The 12,775-nt window shown below is 41.9% G+C and overlaps 1 protein-coding gene across 1 annotated transcript in view; it reads left to right on the top strand.

Moving 5' to 3' along the window:
• The first annotated feature begins 106 nt into the window (after nucleotides 1-106).
• The window catches only part of LOC121845447 (exocyst complex component 7-like), a 19,373-nt gene continuing 6,704 nt past the window's right edge, over nucleotides 107-12,775 (top strand). Inside the window, exons 1-14 of the mRNA XM_042316857.1 lie at nucleotides 107-254; nucleotides 590-655; nucleotides 985-1,169; nucleotides 1,920-2,025; nucleotides 3,117-3,364; nucleotides 3,697-4,382; nucleotides 4,747-4,893; nucleotides 6,612-6,754; nucleotides 7,580-7,723; nucleotides 9,685-9,783; nucleotides 10,049-10,108; nucleotides 10,385-10,520; nucleotides 10,645-10,728; nucleotides 12,353-12,473. Coding sequence (XP_042172791.1) covers nucleotides 195-254; nucleotides 590-655; nucleotides 985-1,169; nucleotides 1,920-2,025; nucleotides 3,117-3,364; nucleotides 3,697-4,382; nucleotides 4,747-4,893; nucleotides 6,612-6,754; nucleotides 7,580-7,723; nucleotides 9,685-9,783; nucleotides 10,049-10,108; nucleotides 10,385-10,520; nucleotides 10,645-10,728; nucleotides 12,353-12,473 — 2,285 coding nt within the window. The 5' untranslated portion in view covers nucleotides 107-194. The remainder of the gene's footprint in view (nucleotides 255-589; nucleotides 656-984; nucleotides 1,170-1,919; nucleotides 2,026-3,116; nucleotides 3,365-3,696; nucleotides 4,383-4,746; nucleotides 4,894-6,611; nucleotides 6,755-7,579; nucleotides 7,724-9,684; nucleotides 9,784-10,048; nucleotides 10,109-10,384; nucleotides 10,521-10,644; nucleotides 10,729-12,352; nucleotides 12,474-12,775) is intronic.

The following is a 12,775-nucleotide window of genomic DNA, read 5'->3' as shown; positions in this document are numbered from 1 at the left end:
AATGCAGCCAATGGAATTTGTCCTTGGAAGTTTGGCGCAAAGAAGCAGAAGCCACTTGACTAACCATCAACAACCCTTTTAATTAACCTGTGGTTCAGTTGGCTAACTCATTTACCTGGCAGGGGGTGAACTGTTTTACAAATGCTTGACAATAAAATAGTAAAGTTATACCTAAAAAGAGAATTGTTAACAGAATGACTGCGACAGATGAAACATATTTGTGGAGAGAGAAGATTGAGGAGAAGCTCAAACGGGTAACGTTAGGCTCGCTGGCTAGTTACAGTAGCTAGCGTTAGCAAATCAAGTTATCATCCATGAACTAGGACTAACGTTAGCAGCTGTAGCTTGTATCTAGTAACATGCCTGGGTTAGGGTGTCATTCAGACCACACAATGGCTAGTGAACACTTCACATGTCTGTCCAAATATTATATGACATTGCTTGCTAGAGTAGTAGACTTACTAACGTTTTGACTATTTGTATGAGAACTCACTGTAGCCTCATTAAATGCGACAATAATATGTAAGGAGAGCTAACGTTAGCCAAATTAGATGAAACTAGCTAGCTACCAATCCGTTTTCTTCTCAAGGATCAAGATCTGCTGACATTCGTTAGCGACAGCCTCAAAAGAAGTGATCAGCTGACTAAAGGCATGGTAAGATTAATCTGAAATCAAAGAACTTGAATCCTCTTACCTAAGCTAGCTAACTGTTAGCTACCTGACTTGTGTTCAACTAAAGTTACTGTGTCACAGATATGAATTAAATCAGTGCTTGAAATGGGCCAGAGCTCACTGGAACTGAGTACCACACCTCAAATGTGCTACTACTTGAGTTCTTACAGAATATTATTAGCTAAAACGTATTGGTGAGTTAATGTTTTGAATTGCAAATGAAGTAGAGTTCAAATGCCATGTCTTAAGATAGCTTCAGTTCTATGCAAGCTTTAACGTGAGACAGTGTAGCTCAAGGTGTGGTGTCCTAGGTGTCCATTCTCTCGTCGTTGGAGGGCCGTTTGGAGCACCTGGAGAACTCGGTCATTCCCATGCACGACAGCACACAGAACCTACTGCAGCTGAAGGGGACAACGCAGAAGACATTATTCTACCTGGACGATGCCATCAGCCATTACCAAGCCGTCCGAGACACAGACAAGGTCATCATACAGGGGTGAGAGTAGGGGAGTAGGGAGAACGATGTAACACACACACTCACACAAGCCCCATATTTGACCTCGTATACCCTATTCACAATACTGTGTGGAGTTGGCCTGCACTGGCCTGGTTAGATTACATTTAGTTGCTGGAATTATACTGGAAAAGGACAATGATCCAAGCCAGCACAGTTCGTATTGAGAAACCACGAGAGAGTGAAAAGAGTACTACTGATGTTCTGTTAATTGAGGTTCAGTATGATGTTCTGTTAATAGACGTTCAGTATGATGTTCTGTTAATAGAGGTGCGGTGTGATGTTCTGTTAATAGACGTTCAGTATGATGTTCTGTTAATAGAGGTGCGGTGTGATGTTCTGTTAATAGACGTTCAGTATGATGTTCTGTTAATAGAGGTTCAGTATGATCTGTTAATAGAGGTTCAGTATGATGTTCTGTTAATAGAGGTTCAGTATGTTCTGTTAATAGACGTTCAGTATGATGTTCTGTTAATAGAGGTTCAGTATGATGTTCTGTTAATAGACGTTCAGTATGATGTTCTGTTAATAGACGTTCAGTATGATCTGTTAATAGAGGTTCAGTATGATGTTCTGTTAATAGAGGTTCAGTATGATGTTCTGTTAATAGACGTTCAGTATGGGTCAAGGGAGAAGGAGAGGGAGAATAGTCATATTTGTGTCAACTATGTGTGTCAAATACATGACTGATCAACTGATAATTTCTGTATGTACATGTGTTTCTTTGCAAAGGCCTACAGGAAGACTTTCTGACTATCTAGCCTGTGTTCACCGACTCAAGAAAGCAGAGGAGTACTTTCAACAGGAAGACCCGGACGGGCCTGAACTGAATATGCTGGTAACACTGTCTTCATGTATTTCTGTTGCCATCTCTAATTCAATCAAGCCAGGTTCTCTTTGTAGAAGTATGAATACTATCAAACAGTTGGACAAGAGAATAGAGTATGCTTCGCTTCAGTGAAAGGGTGCTCATTAATCACAAGATGCCTTATTTTACTAGAAGATATGGTCGCTATTAAATCTTAAATCACTACAGTCACTATCCAGCTGTTAGATTTAAATCACTATATAGACACTATCCAATAACTGTTAGATTTAAATCACTACAGTCACTATCCAATAACTGTTAGATTTAAATCACTATATAGACACTATCCAATAACTGTTAGATTTAAATCACTATATAGACACTATCCAATAACTGTTAGATTTAAATCACTATATAGACACTATCCAATAACTGTTAGATTTAAATCACTACAGTCACTATCCAATAACTGTTAGATTTAAATCACTATATAGACACTATCCAATAACTGTTAGATTTAAATCACTACAGACACTATCCAATAACTGTTAGATTTAAATCACTATATAGACACTATCCAATAACTGTTAGATTTAAATCACTACAGTCACTATCCAACTGTTAGATTTAAATCACTATATCCAATAACTGTTAGTTCCTCCGATTTGAACGTACAGCACACACTGAGTGTACAAAACATGAACCCCTGCTCTGTCCTTGCCATAGACTGACCAGGTGAAAGCTACGATCCTTTATTGATGTCACTTGTTAAATCCACTTCAATCAGTGTAGATGAAGGGGGGGTGACAGGTTAAAGAAGGATTTTTAAGCCTTGAGACAAGCTAGACATGGATTGTGTATGTGTGCCATTCAGAGGGTAAAAGGCAAGAAACAATATTTAAGTGCCTTTGAACGGGGTGTGGTAGTAAACTAAGATCTCTAAACCACAGTTGGGTTCAATTCCAGTCATTTCAGGAAGTCCCCTAAAATTCTCATTTCAATTCTCTTCGATGCTTTTCAATGAGGAACATTTGGAATAGGAACTGACATTTGGTTTACTTTCTAAATTGACTGGGTTTAAAATGGAATTGACCCCAATACTACTCTATCTGTTTTTGCAGAGAGGTCGTTTAGAGAGTGCCAAGTCACAGCTGGAGTCCGAGTTCCAAGTCCTGTTGGGGCGCTACAGCAAGCCAGTGCAGACAGTCAGAATCCTGGATGTCCTGGACAAAAAGTCACTGAATGGGTCTGCAGGCGGAGTGGAGGAGGTACAACTCATACCCCAAACTAGGCTTCAGGACATCATCTCCATCTCCACCTGGCTGATAGGTAAGGTAGTGGTGCTGCCCATCTCCACCTGGCTGATACTGTAGGTAAGGTAGTGGTACTGCCTGTTCACCTGTAGTATGTCTGTCACGAACAGGAGGAGGTCCCTACTCTCAGCATTCTTGTCCATGTTGTAAACCAGGGTTGGGGTCAATTCCAGTAAATTCCAGAAGTACACTGAAATTCCAATTCACTTCAATGCTTTTCAGTGAGGAAAATTTGCAATTGGAATTTGTTTTTTAAAACTTTCTAAATGAAATTGATCCCAACCCTGGTGTAAAGTTTAACCACATAATTCAGTGGATTCTTGGGTCGTGTTCTTTAGGAAAAAATAACTATTTGCTTGTCCCTCTGAACCAAACCCTGATGTTAAAGGCAGAGTGCAGCAAATGTTAATGATGTCAGTGTTAATCCAGATGAGGATGCTAATGATGTCAGTGTTAATCCAGATGAGGATGCTAATGATGTCAGTATTAATCCAGGTGAGGATGCTAATGATGTCAGTGTTAATCCAGGTGAGGATGCAGCTCTGACAGCTAAGAGGAGAGTCTCTGCCAGCAAATTCAAAACACGGTCACTGGAAAGAAACCCATCCCACCACTCTCTGGGAAAACTGGAGCCCAGCAGCTTTTTCACCAATAAGTCCTACTGCTCCAAACTTAAAACACAGTCTCTAGGCAGAAAGCCATCAATAGAAAACAAGCCATCAATGGACTCTCTTGGAAAACTGAAAGCAAACAGCCTGTTCACCAAGATGATCGGCCTGAAGTCATTTGGTAAATTCAAAACGCTGTCCCTGGACAGAAAGCCATCACTAGACAAGAATCCATCACTAGACTCCCTTGGAAAACTGGAATCCAGTAGCTCTTTCACCAAGGTATCCACCTCAAAGCCGTGCAGCAGACTGAATATTCCCGATATTAGACAACCATCTTTGGAGTCCATCCCATTTCTGCCTAGAGACTCCACCTCCCATACCTTCCCATCTTGCAAACCCAAGCCCCCAGCTTCCACCTCCTACATCCTGCCATACTTCAGACCCAAGCCCAGCTCAGCCTTTGGTAAGTTAAACGCAGCCTTGGTGGCATCTCTTCTATTGAGACGGTGGAGGCGTATCTGTATCAATTAGCTTTCTTAAATATACGTAACTGAACTGACGTTTTGGTGAGGGCCAAGACCCTCCCACATGTCACCTCTGGGGGGGTTTCCCTGACCTCTCCCTGCACAATTATCCTTCACTTCATTGTATTATATGTTTGTTGTCTCTGTTTCTTTATGTTCTAGGGCTCGTGTATCTGTAACACGGTTTATCTCTGCCACAGCGGACCTAGGATTCGAACCTGCATCCCAACAGCACAACATAAACACCCGTTGCTCCATTGATCAGTGGTCATGGTAATCAGTCGTGCTGTTATTGTTCCACAGACCTCAAGGCCCACTATGCCATGGTGCGCTCCAATCAGTTGGACTGCTCCATGAAGGGTTTGAAGGACCACAAGAGTAGGAACCTCCTCTACCCGGTGTTGCAGAGCAGGCGTGTGGATTCTGCCGTCAAGAAGAACAAAAAAACAGGTCATGAAAGTCCACCTTGCACACCACCTTCATGATGGTTATACAGTGCCTTGCAAAAGTATTTATCCCCCTTGGTGTTTTTCAATTTTTTTTGCATTACAACCTGTAATTGAAATGGATTTTGATTTCGATTTAATGTAGTGGACATACACAAAATATTCCAAATTGGTGATTTTTTTTTTTTTTATTGTTTCAAAAAAGAAAAAACTGAAAAGTGGTGCGTGCATATGTATTCACCCCTTTGCTATAAAGCCCCTAAATAAGATCTGGTGGAACCAATTACCTTCAGAAGTCACATAATTAGTTAAGTAAAGTCCACCTGTGTGCAATCTAGGTGTCACATGATCTCAGTGTATATATACACCGGTTCTGAAAGACCCCAGAGTCTGCAACACCACTAAGCAAGGGGCACCACCAAGCAAGCTGCACCATGAAGACCAAGGAGCTCTCCAAACAGGTCAGGGACAAAGTTGTGGAGAAGTACAGATCAGGGTTGAGTTATAAAAAAATATCTGAAACTTTGAACATCCCACGGAGCACCATTAAATCCATTATTAAACAATGTAAAGAATATGGCACCACAACAAACCTGCCAAGAGACTCAAGGACCAGGCAAGGAGGGCATTAATCAGAGAGGCCACAAAGAGACCAAAGATAACCCTGAAGGAGCTGCAAAGCTCCACAGTGGAGATTGGAGTATCTGTCCATACACTCCACAGAGCTGGGCTTTACGGAAGAGGGGTCAGAAAAAGCCATTGCTTAAAGAAAAAAATAAGCAAACGTTTGGTGTTCGCCAAAAGGCATGTGGGAGGTTCCCCAAACATATGGAAGAAGGTACTCTGGTCAGATGAGACTAGAATTTTGCTTTTTGGCCATCAAGGACAATGCTATGTCTGGCACAAACCCAACACCTCAAGAACACCACTGTTTTTCATCGGCAGGGACTGGGAAACTGGTCAGAATTGAATGGAGGTTCACCTTCCAGCAGGACAATGACACTAAGCATACTGCTAAAGCAACACTCAATTGATTTAAGGGGAAACATTTAAATGTTTTGGAATGGCCTAGACCTCAAAGCCCAGACCTCAATCCAATTGAGAATCTGTGGTGTGACTTAAAGATAGCTAGTCAGTTTTGCCTTGAAGTATGGGCAAAAATCCCAGTGGCTAGATGTGCCAAGCTTATAGAGACATACCCCAAGAGACTTGCAGCTGTAATTGCTTCAAAAGGTGTCTCTACGAAGTATTGTTTGTTTTGTCTTCTTTCTTGTTTGTGTCACAAGAAAAAATATTTAGCATCTTCAAAGTGGTAGGCATGTTGTATAAATCAAATTATACAAACTCCCCAAAACATCTATTTTAATTCCAGGTTGTAAGGCAACAAAGTAGGAGAAATGCCAAGGGGTGAATACTTTCACAAGCCACTGTAGACACAGTTACAGGGGATGCTTTTCTATTTGCACATTCCTTTGTGAACATATTACTAAGCATACCATGGATCCAGGTTTCCCTAAAATAATTACCCTTTATTTCTTATATCAAAGTACTTCCTGGTTATATATAGGACTCTACATCAAACTTCCTGGTAGAATAAAGGATTCCTTATATCAAGGTACTCCCTGGTTAAATACAGTTTTCATTAAACTATAGATAGATGATATGTAATGTTAATGATATTTCCATGGCACTCACCCTTTCACTCCTGTCTTGTGTCACTAGGGCGGGACAGCATATTACACATTGAGATTGAGACCTACATGGCCTGCATCACAGCCTTCTTGTCCCTGGCCAAGAGTGAATACACCATGGTGTCCAAAGTCTTCCCTCTGAACTGCTCCAATACCTTTGAAACTCTCATCCAGGTCAGAAGTGAAGGATATTAAAATGTGATGAATAAAATATTACAACTTTATTGTCAATGTCTGCACAACTGTGAATGTTTGCTTTTGGCTATTATAAGGCTTCACAGTGGCCAGATGATTCACAAAACAAACAAACATTTCATATGGGGAGCTCTTCATAATGGAGCTCATTACAGGTGTATAACCATCATGGTTATATATACACATGGTTCTACATCTTACACTACCGGGGTGATGTGGATTTATTTGGACTCCCTGGCTGTCGGGTATCTTGATGATTCTAGTTTTAGACCAATGATGTCATTATGTACATGTTATGTACGTGTTATGTACATGGTGTTATGTACATGTTATGTACATGCTGTTATGTACGTGCTGTTATGTACATGCTGTTATGTACATGTTATGTACATGCTGTTATGTACATGCTGTTATGTACATGCTGTTATGTACATGCTGTTATGTGCGTGCTGTTATGTACATGCTGTTATGTACGTGTTATGTACGTGTTATGTACATGCTGTTATGTACATGTTGTTATGTACATGCTGTTATGTACATGCTGTTATGTACGTGTTATGTACATGTTATGTACGTGTTATGTACATGCTGTTATGTGCGTGTTATGTACATGGTGTTATGTACATAATCTTGCACTGCAGCACTTTTGTACTTTGATTATGAGTTTATTTAATGGTCTTGAGAAGGATGTGCTCATGAGGGTGTTTAATGTCTGTTTTTATGTGGTGAAGCCGAAGACAAATGTCCACATTGTGTGGACAATAAAGTTGTTCTAATTTGTAATTGTAATCTTATTTCCTTCAGGTGGCTCTGATCCAGAATGGGGAGAACATCGTGTCCTCTGTCAGACGAGCCTGTTCACGTCACGACTACACAGCCCTTGTCGCCATGTTACCTGTCCTGGGCCGTCTCCTGGAGGAGGACAAAGAGTTTAACACGTTACTAAAGGTGCCATATAATCCTGAGAGGACAGTGTAAAATTGAGCTTTCTCTCTATTGTTGTGTGCTCAGGTGGGTCAGGGTCGGGGTCTTGGTTGGGGACAGGAGGTGTCATGGTCAGTGGTTTTGGGGTCAGGGGTGATCATGGTTGGGGTCATGCTTAGGGGTGGGGTCAGGGGTGCCATGGTCAGGGTCAGGGGGTCAGGGTTGGGGTAAATTATATTTCAATTCCAGTCAATTCACAAACTTAACCAAATTCCAATTCCAGACTTTCCTCCTTGAAAAGCATTGAAGAGAATTGGAATTTCAGTGTTCCTGAATTGTCTGGAATTGGGGTCAGTATACTGAGGGAAATGTACAGTCGTGGCCAAAAGTTTTGAGAATGACACAAATATTAATTTTCACGAAGTCTGCTGCCTCAGTTTGTATGATGGCAATTTGTATATACTCCAGAATGTTATGAAGAGTGATCAGATGAATTGCAATTAATTGCAAAGTCCCTCTTTGCCATGCAAATGAACTGAATCCCCCCCAAAAATTCCCACTGCATTTCAGCCCTGCCACAAAAGGACCAGCTGACATCATGTCAGTGATTCTCTCGTTAACACAGGTGTGAGTGTTGACCAGGACAAGGCTGGAGATCACTCTGTCATGTTTACTGAGTTCGAATAACAGACTGGAAGCTTCAAAAGGAGGGTGGTGCTTGGAATCATTGTTCTTCCTCTGTCTACCATGGTTACATGCAAGGAAACACGTTCCGTCATCATTGCTTTGCACAAAAAGGGCTTCACGGGCAAGGATATTGCTGCCAGTAAGATTGCACCTAAATCAACCATTTATCGGATCATCAAGAACTTCAAGGGGAGCGGTTCAATTGTTGTTAAGAAGGCTTCAGAGCACCCAAGAAAGTCCAGCAAGCGCCAGGACCGTCTCCTAAAGTTGATTCAGCTGCGGGATCGGGGCACCACCAGTACAGAACTTGCTCAGGAATGGCAGCAGGCAGGTGTGAGTGCATCTGCACGCACAGTGAGGCGAAGACTTTTGGAGGATGGCCTGGTGTCAAGAAGGGCAGCAAAGAAGCCACTTCTCTCCAGGAAAAAGATCAGGGACAGACTGATATTCTGCAAAAGGTACAGGGATTGGACTGCTGAGGACTGGGGCAAAGTCATTTTCTCTGATGAATCCCCTTTCCGATTGTTTGGGGCATCCAGAAAAAAGCTTGTCCGGAGAAGACAAGGTGAGCGCTACCATCAGTCCTGTGTCATGCCAACATTAAAGCATCCTGAGACCATTCATGTGTGGGGTTGCTTCACAGCCAAGGGAGTGGACTCACTCACAATTTTGCCTAAGAACACAGCCATGAATAAAGAAAGGTACCAACACATCCTCCGAGAGCAACTTCTCCCAACCATCCAGGAACAGTTTGGTGACGAACAATGCCTTTTCCATCATGATGGAGCACCTTGCCATAATGCAAAAGTGATAACTAAGTGGCTCGGGAACAAAACATTGATATTTTGGGTCCATGGCCAGGAAACTCCCAGACCTTAATCCCATTGAGAACTTGTGATCAATCCACAAGAGGCGGGTGGACAAACAAAACCCCACAAATTCTGACAAACTCCAAGCATTGATTATGCAAGAATGGGCTGCCATCAGTCAGGATGTGGCCCAGAAGTTAATTGACAGCATGCCAGGGCGGATTGCAGAGGTCTTGAAAACGAAGGGTCAACACTGCAAATATTGACTCTTTGCATCAACTTCATGTAATTGTCAATAAAAGCTTTGACACTTGTGAAATGCTTGTAATTATACTTCAGTATTCCATAGTAACATCTGACAAAAAAATCTAAAGACAATGAGACAGCAGACTTTATGAAAATTAATATTTGTGTCATTCTGAAAACTTTAGTCCACCACTGTATTATTATGGCTGACTGTGTGATGTCATGTTTCATATTGCCTGTCAGTGCACAACAAGCGGCACCTTGGCCAAGTTTTCCAAACTCGTTACATCTATGAAGACCCTGGCAGCCAGAGCACTGACGGACTTTTCTGCTCACGTCAAGGTACGACATTCTAACCATTCAAAGATTGTTTTAGTTGGAAGGACTTTGAAATATAGAACATTTCATCATCCAGCAAGGGAACCTCTGACTGGATCATTGTAATGATATGATTTAATCAGACAGACAAGCGGGTGAGTTTCCCAAAAGCTTCATAGCACTGAGATCATTTATTTGGGCCGTGATTGCGTACATTCCAATGACTAAAACGATCTGGAAGCTTTGAGAAACTCAACTCCAAATTGTAATTTTCCCCTTTCTCTCACAGAACAACCCTGATAGGGAGAGTATGTCCAAGGATGGAACGGTGCATGAATTCAACAGCAATGTAACAGCTCTCTTTTCTGATGTTTCCTCTCCATCAGTTTCCATTCAATTAAGTGAATCAGTAATGCCGATGTGCTTATCTAGATTTGTGTAAGGACAAGGGTGTTTTGTTCCAGAGGGGGTTTGTTTCCTTATATTTTGCATCATGGGATGCAGACAGAAGACACATGTCAGTTTCTCACTAAATGTAGAATAAAGTATCTTTTATTTTTTATCCCATTTGAACTGACCTAACTAAAGATGTCTAATATGTTAATTGTTCTCTTACTGTCACCAGACAATTCTATTCCTGCAGCAGTTGCTGTCCTTTGCAGATGCTGTTCGGTCCATCCTTTATCCTCATGATGTAGACAGTGACACAGTAACTATGGAGGTGTCCAGTAGTGTTCAGGTGGACGTTCAACATGACACTGGTACGGAGTGTTTCTCTTTGTTTATTAGATTGAGTTTTCGGTTACAAAACTAGATGGTTATTAGATGGTTGGTTTTTCCTCATTGAGATAAGATGTGTAGATATAGAATTGTTTTGTTCACCAGATGCAGATGAATCAGAAGAACAGCCATCAGACAGTCAGGAGTCCAAGGGGAATGACAATCAGAGAGCACTGAGTCCTTATGTCTGTGAGTGTTCAACATGGCTGTGTCTAATATCCAGAATGACCTTTGACAAGGGCAAGACGCTGAACCGTTGGGTCTTAAGGCGTCCGCATGCTTCAGTTCAGCTGGCGGCTAGCCGAAGTCGAGTGGGCTCGCATACCTTCGCTTAAAAATTATTTTAAAAAGTGGCAATAGTACGGTTTGTCCATTTTGAGACACCGTAGACAGTTTACACTTCCTCAAAATAATCAAATCAAATTTTATTGGTCATATACACATGGTTAGCAGATGTTAATGCGAGTGTAGCGAAATGCTTGTGCTAGGTCCAACAGAGCAGTAATATCTAACAAATTCACAACAACTACCTATACACACAAATGTAAAGGGATGAATAAGAATATGTACATATAAATATATGGATGAGCGATGGCTGTGCGGCATAGGCAAGATGCAGTAGATGGTATAGAGTACAGCATATACATATGAGATGAGTAATGTAGGACATGTAGACATTATTAAAGTGCCGTTATTTAAAGTGACTAGTGATACCTTTATTAAATCCATTTATTACATTTATTGGCCAGAGATTTGAGTCTGTATGTTGGCAGCAGCCTCTTCATGTTAGTGATGGCTGTTTAACAGTCTGATAGCCTTGAGATAGAAGCTGTTTTTCAGTCTCTCGGTCCCAGCTTTGATGCACCTGTACTGACCTCGCCTTCTGGATGATAGCGGGGTGAATAGGCAGTGGCTCGGGTGGTTGTTGTCCTTGATGATCTTTTTGGCCTTTCTGTGACATCGGGTGGTGTAGGTGTCCTGGAGGGCAGGTAGTTTGCCCCCGGTGATGCGTTGTGCAGACCGCACCACCCTCTGGAGAGCCTTACGGTTGTGGGGGGAGCAGTTTCCGTACTATGCGGTGATACAACCCGACAGGATGCTCTTGATTGTGTTTGTGAGTGTTTTAGGTGACAAGCCAAATTTCTATTCAGAATTGATCTAAGATAGCTCAAGAATTATGTCATTAATTTGCACGTTTCTGCAGAGATCTTAGTTGCGCAGCTTTACATCTTCTAAGATGTTTGGTGCAGTGTTTCTCAATGAAAAAATATGCATAAAACGAGTCGTCTCTCATTGTATGACAACAAAGACTTTACTGAAGAATCCCTACTGTTGACCAATCACAGACGAAGGGGGGTAGACTTCAGCTACCGACTCCAGCCTGCCTCAAGAAAAAAATGTGTGTGCCCGAACAACTGAAAAAACCCTTACCGAAGTACAAAACGAAGAAAAACGTCACAAAATGTTGTCATAATATATGCACAAACTCTTCCGAACTGTTTTGGCTGGGAAGCATGCGGACGCCATTAAGCTAAGGCAATATGCTGGCTTCTGGCTTTTGGCTCCAAAGAAAGTAAATTCGATACTGGAGGTCCCATAATCTACTTCCACCCCTGATTATGAGTCAGAATCAGCTACAGGTGGTGTTTAGTTCAAGTGCCTTGACTGCCCCCATGTGGTGGCTATGTGGTTTTACATGAGGAGCCTTGACTGCCCCCATGTGGTGGCTATGTGGTTTTACATGAGGAGCCTTGACTGCCACCATGTGGTGGCTATGTGGTTTTACATGATGTTCATGATTTCCCTTTTCCAGGTAAAGTGCTGGAGCATCTCCAGTACAACCTACAGAGTAAGGCCAAGGTGTACGAGGACCACGCTCTCGGGGCCATCTTCCTCCTCAACAACTACAACTACATCCTCAAGTCAATGAAGAAGTAGGCCCTCTCTTTGTACATTTCCAGTGTGTGTTAGCTGTAATATTCAGTGTGGATGAACCATTGCTTGAGTCTGGCATTAGGGCCTTGCATATTAATGAACAAGGTGTTGTGAAAAAATTCTTACACAGGGACACTCAAAGCAATCTTAAATGAACCATTGTTTATTGTCAGCGCGCTGGAGAGGTTCCAACCAACTCAATGCACCATTGTACACATGTCAATCAGGTGCTCTGCCTGGGCAGTCCCCGCAGTTGTCTTATATATGACTATACATAGACAAGTTATATTTGCATGATTTA

This window comes from Oncorhynchus tshawytscha, unplaced genomic scaffold, assembly GCF_018296145.1.
Source record: "Oncorhynchus tshawytscha isolate Ot180627B unplaced genomic scaffold, Otsh_v2.0 Un_contig_3505_pilon_pilon, whole genome shotgun sequence".
NCBI classification, from domain to species: domain Eukaryota; kingdom Metazoa; phylum Chordata; class Actinopteri; order Salmoniformes; family Salmonidae; genus Oncorhynchus; species Oncorhynchus tshawytscha.
The sequence above is the reverse complement of the archived record's forward strand: the minus strand, read 5'-3'. Positions and strand labels throughout refer to the sequence as shown.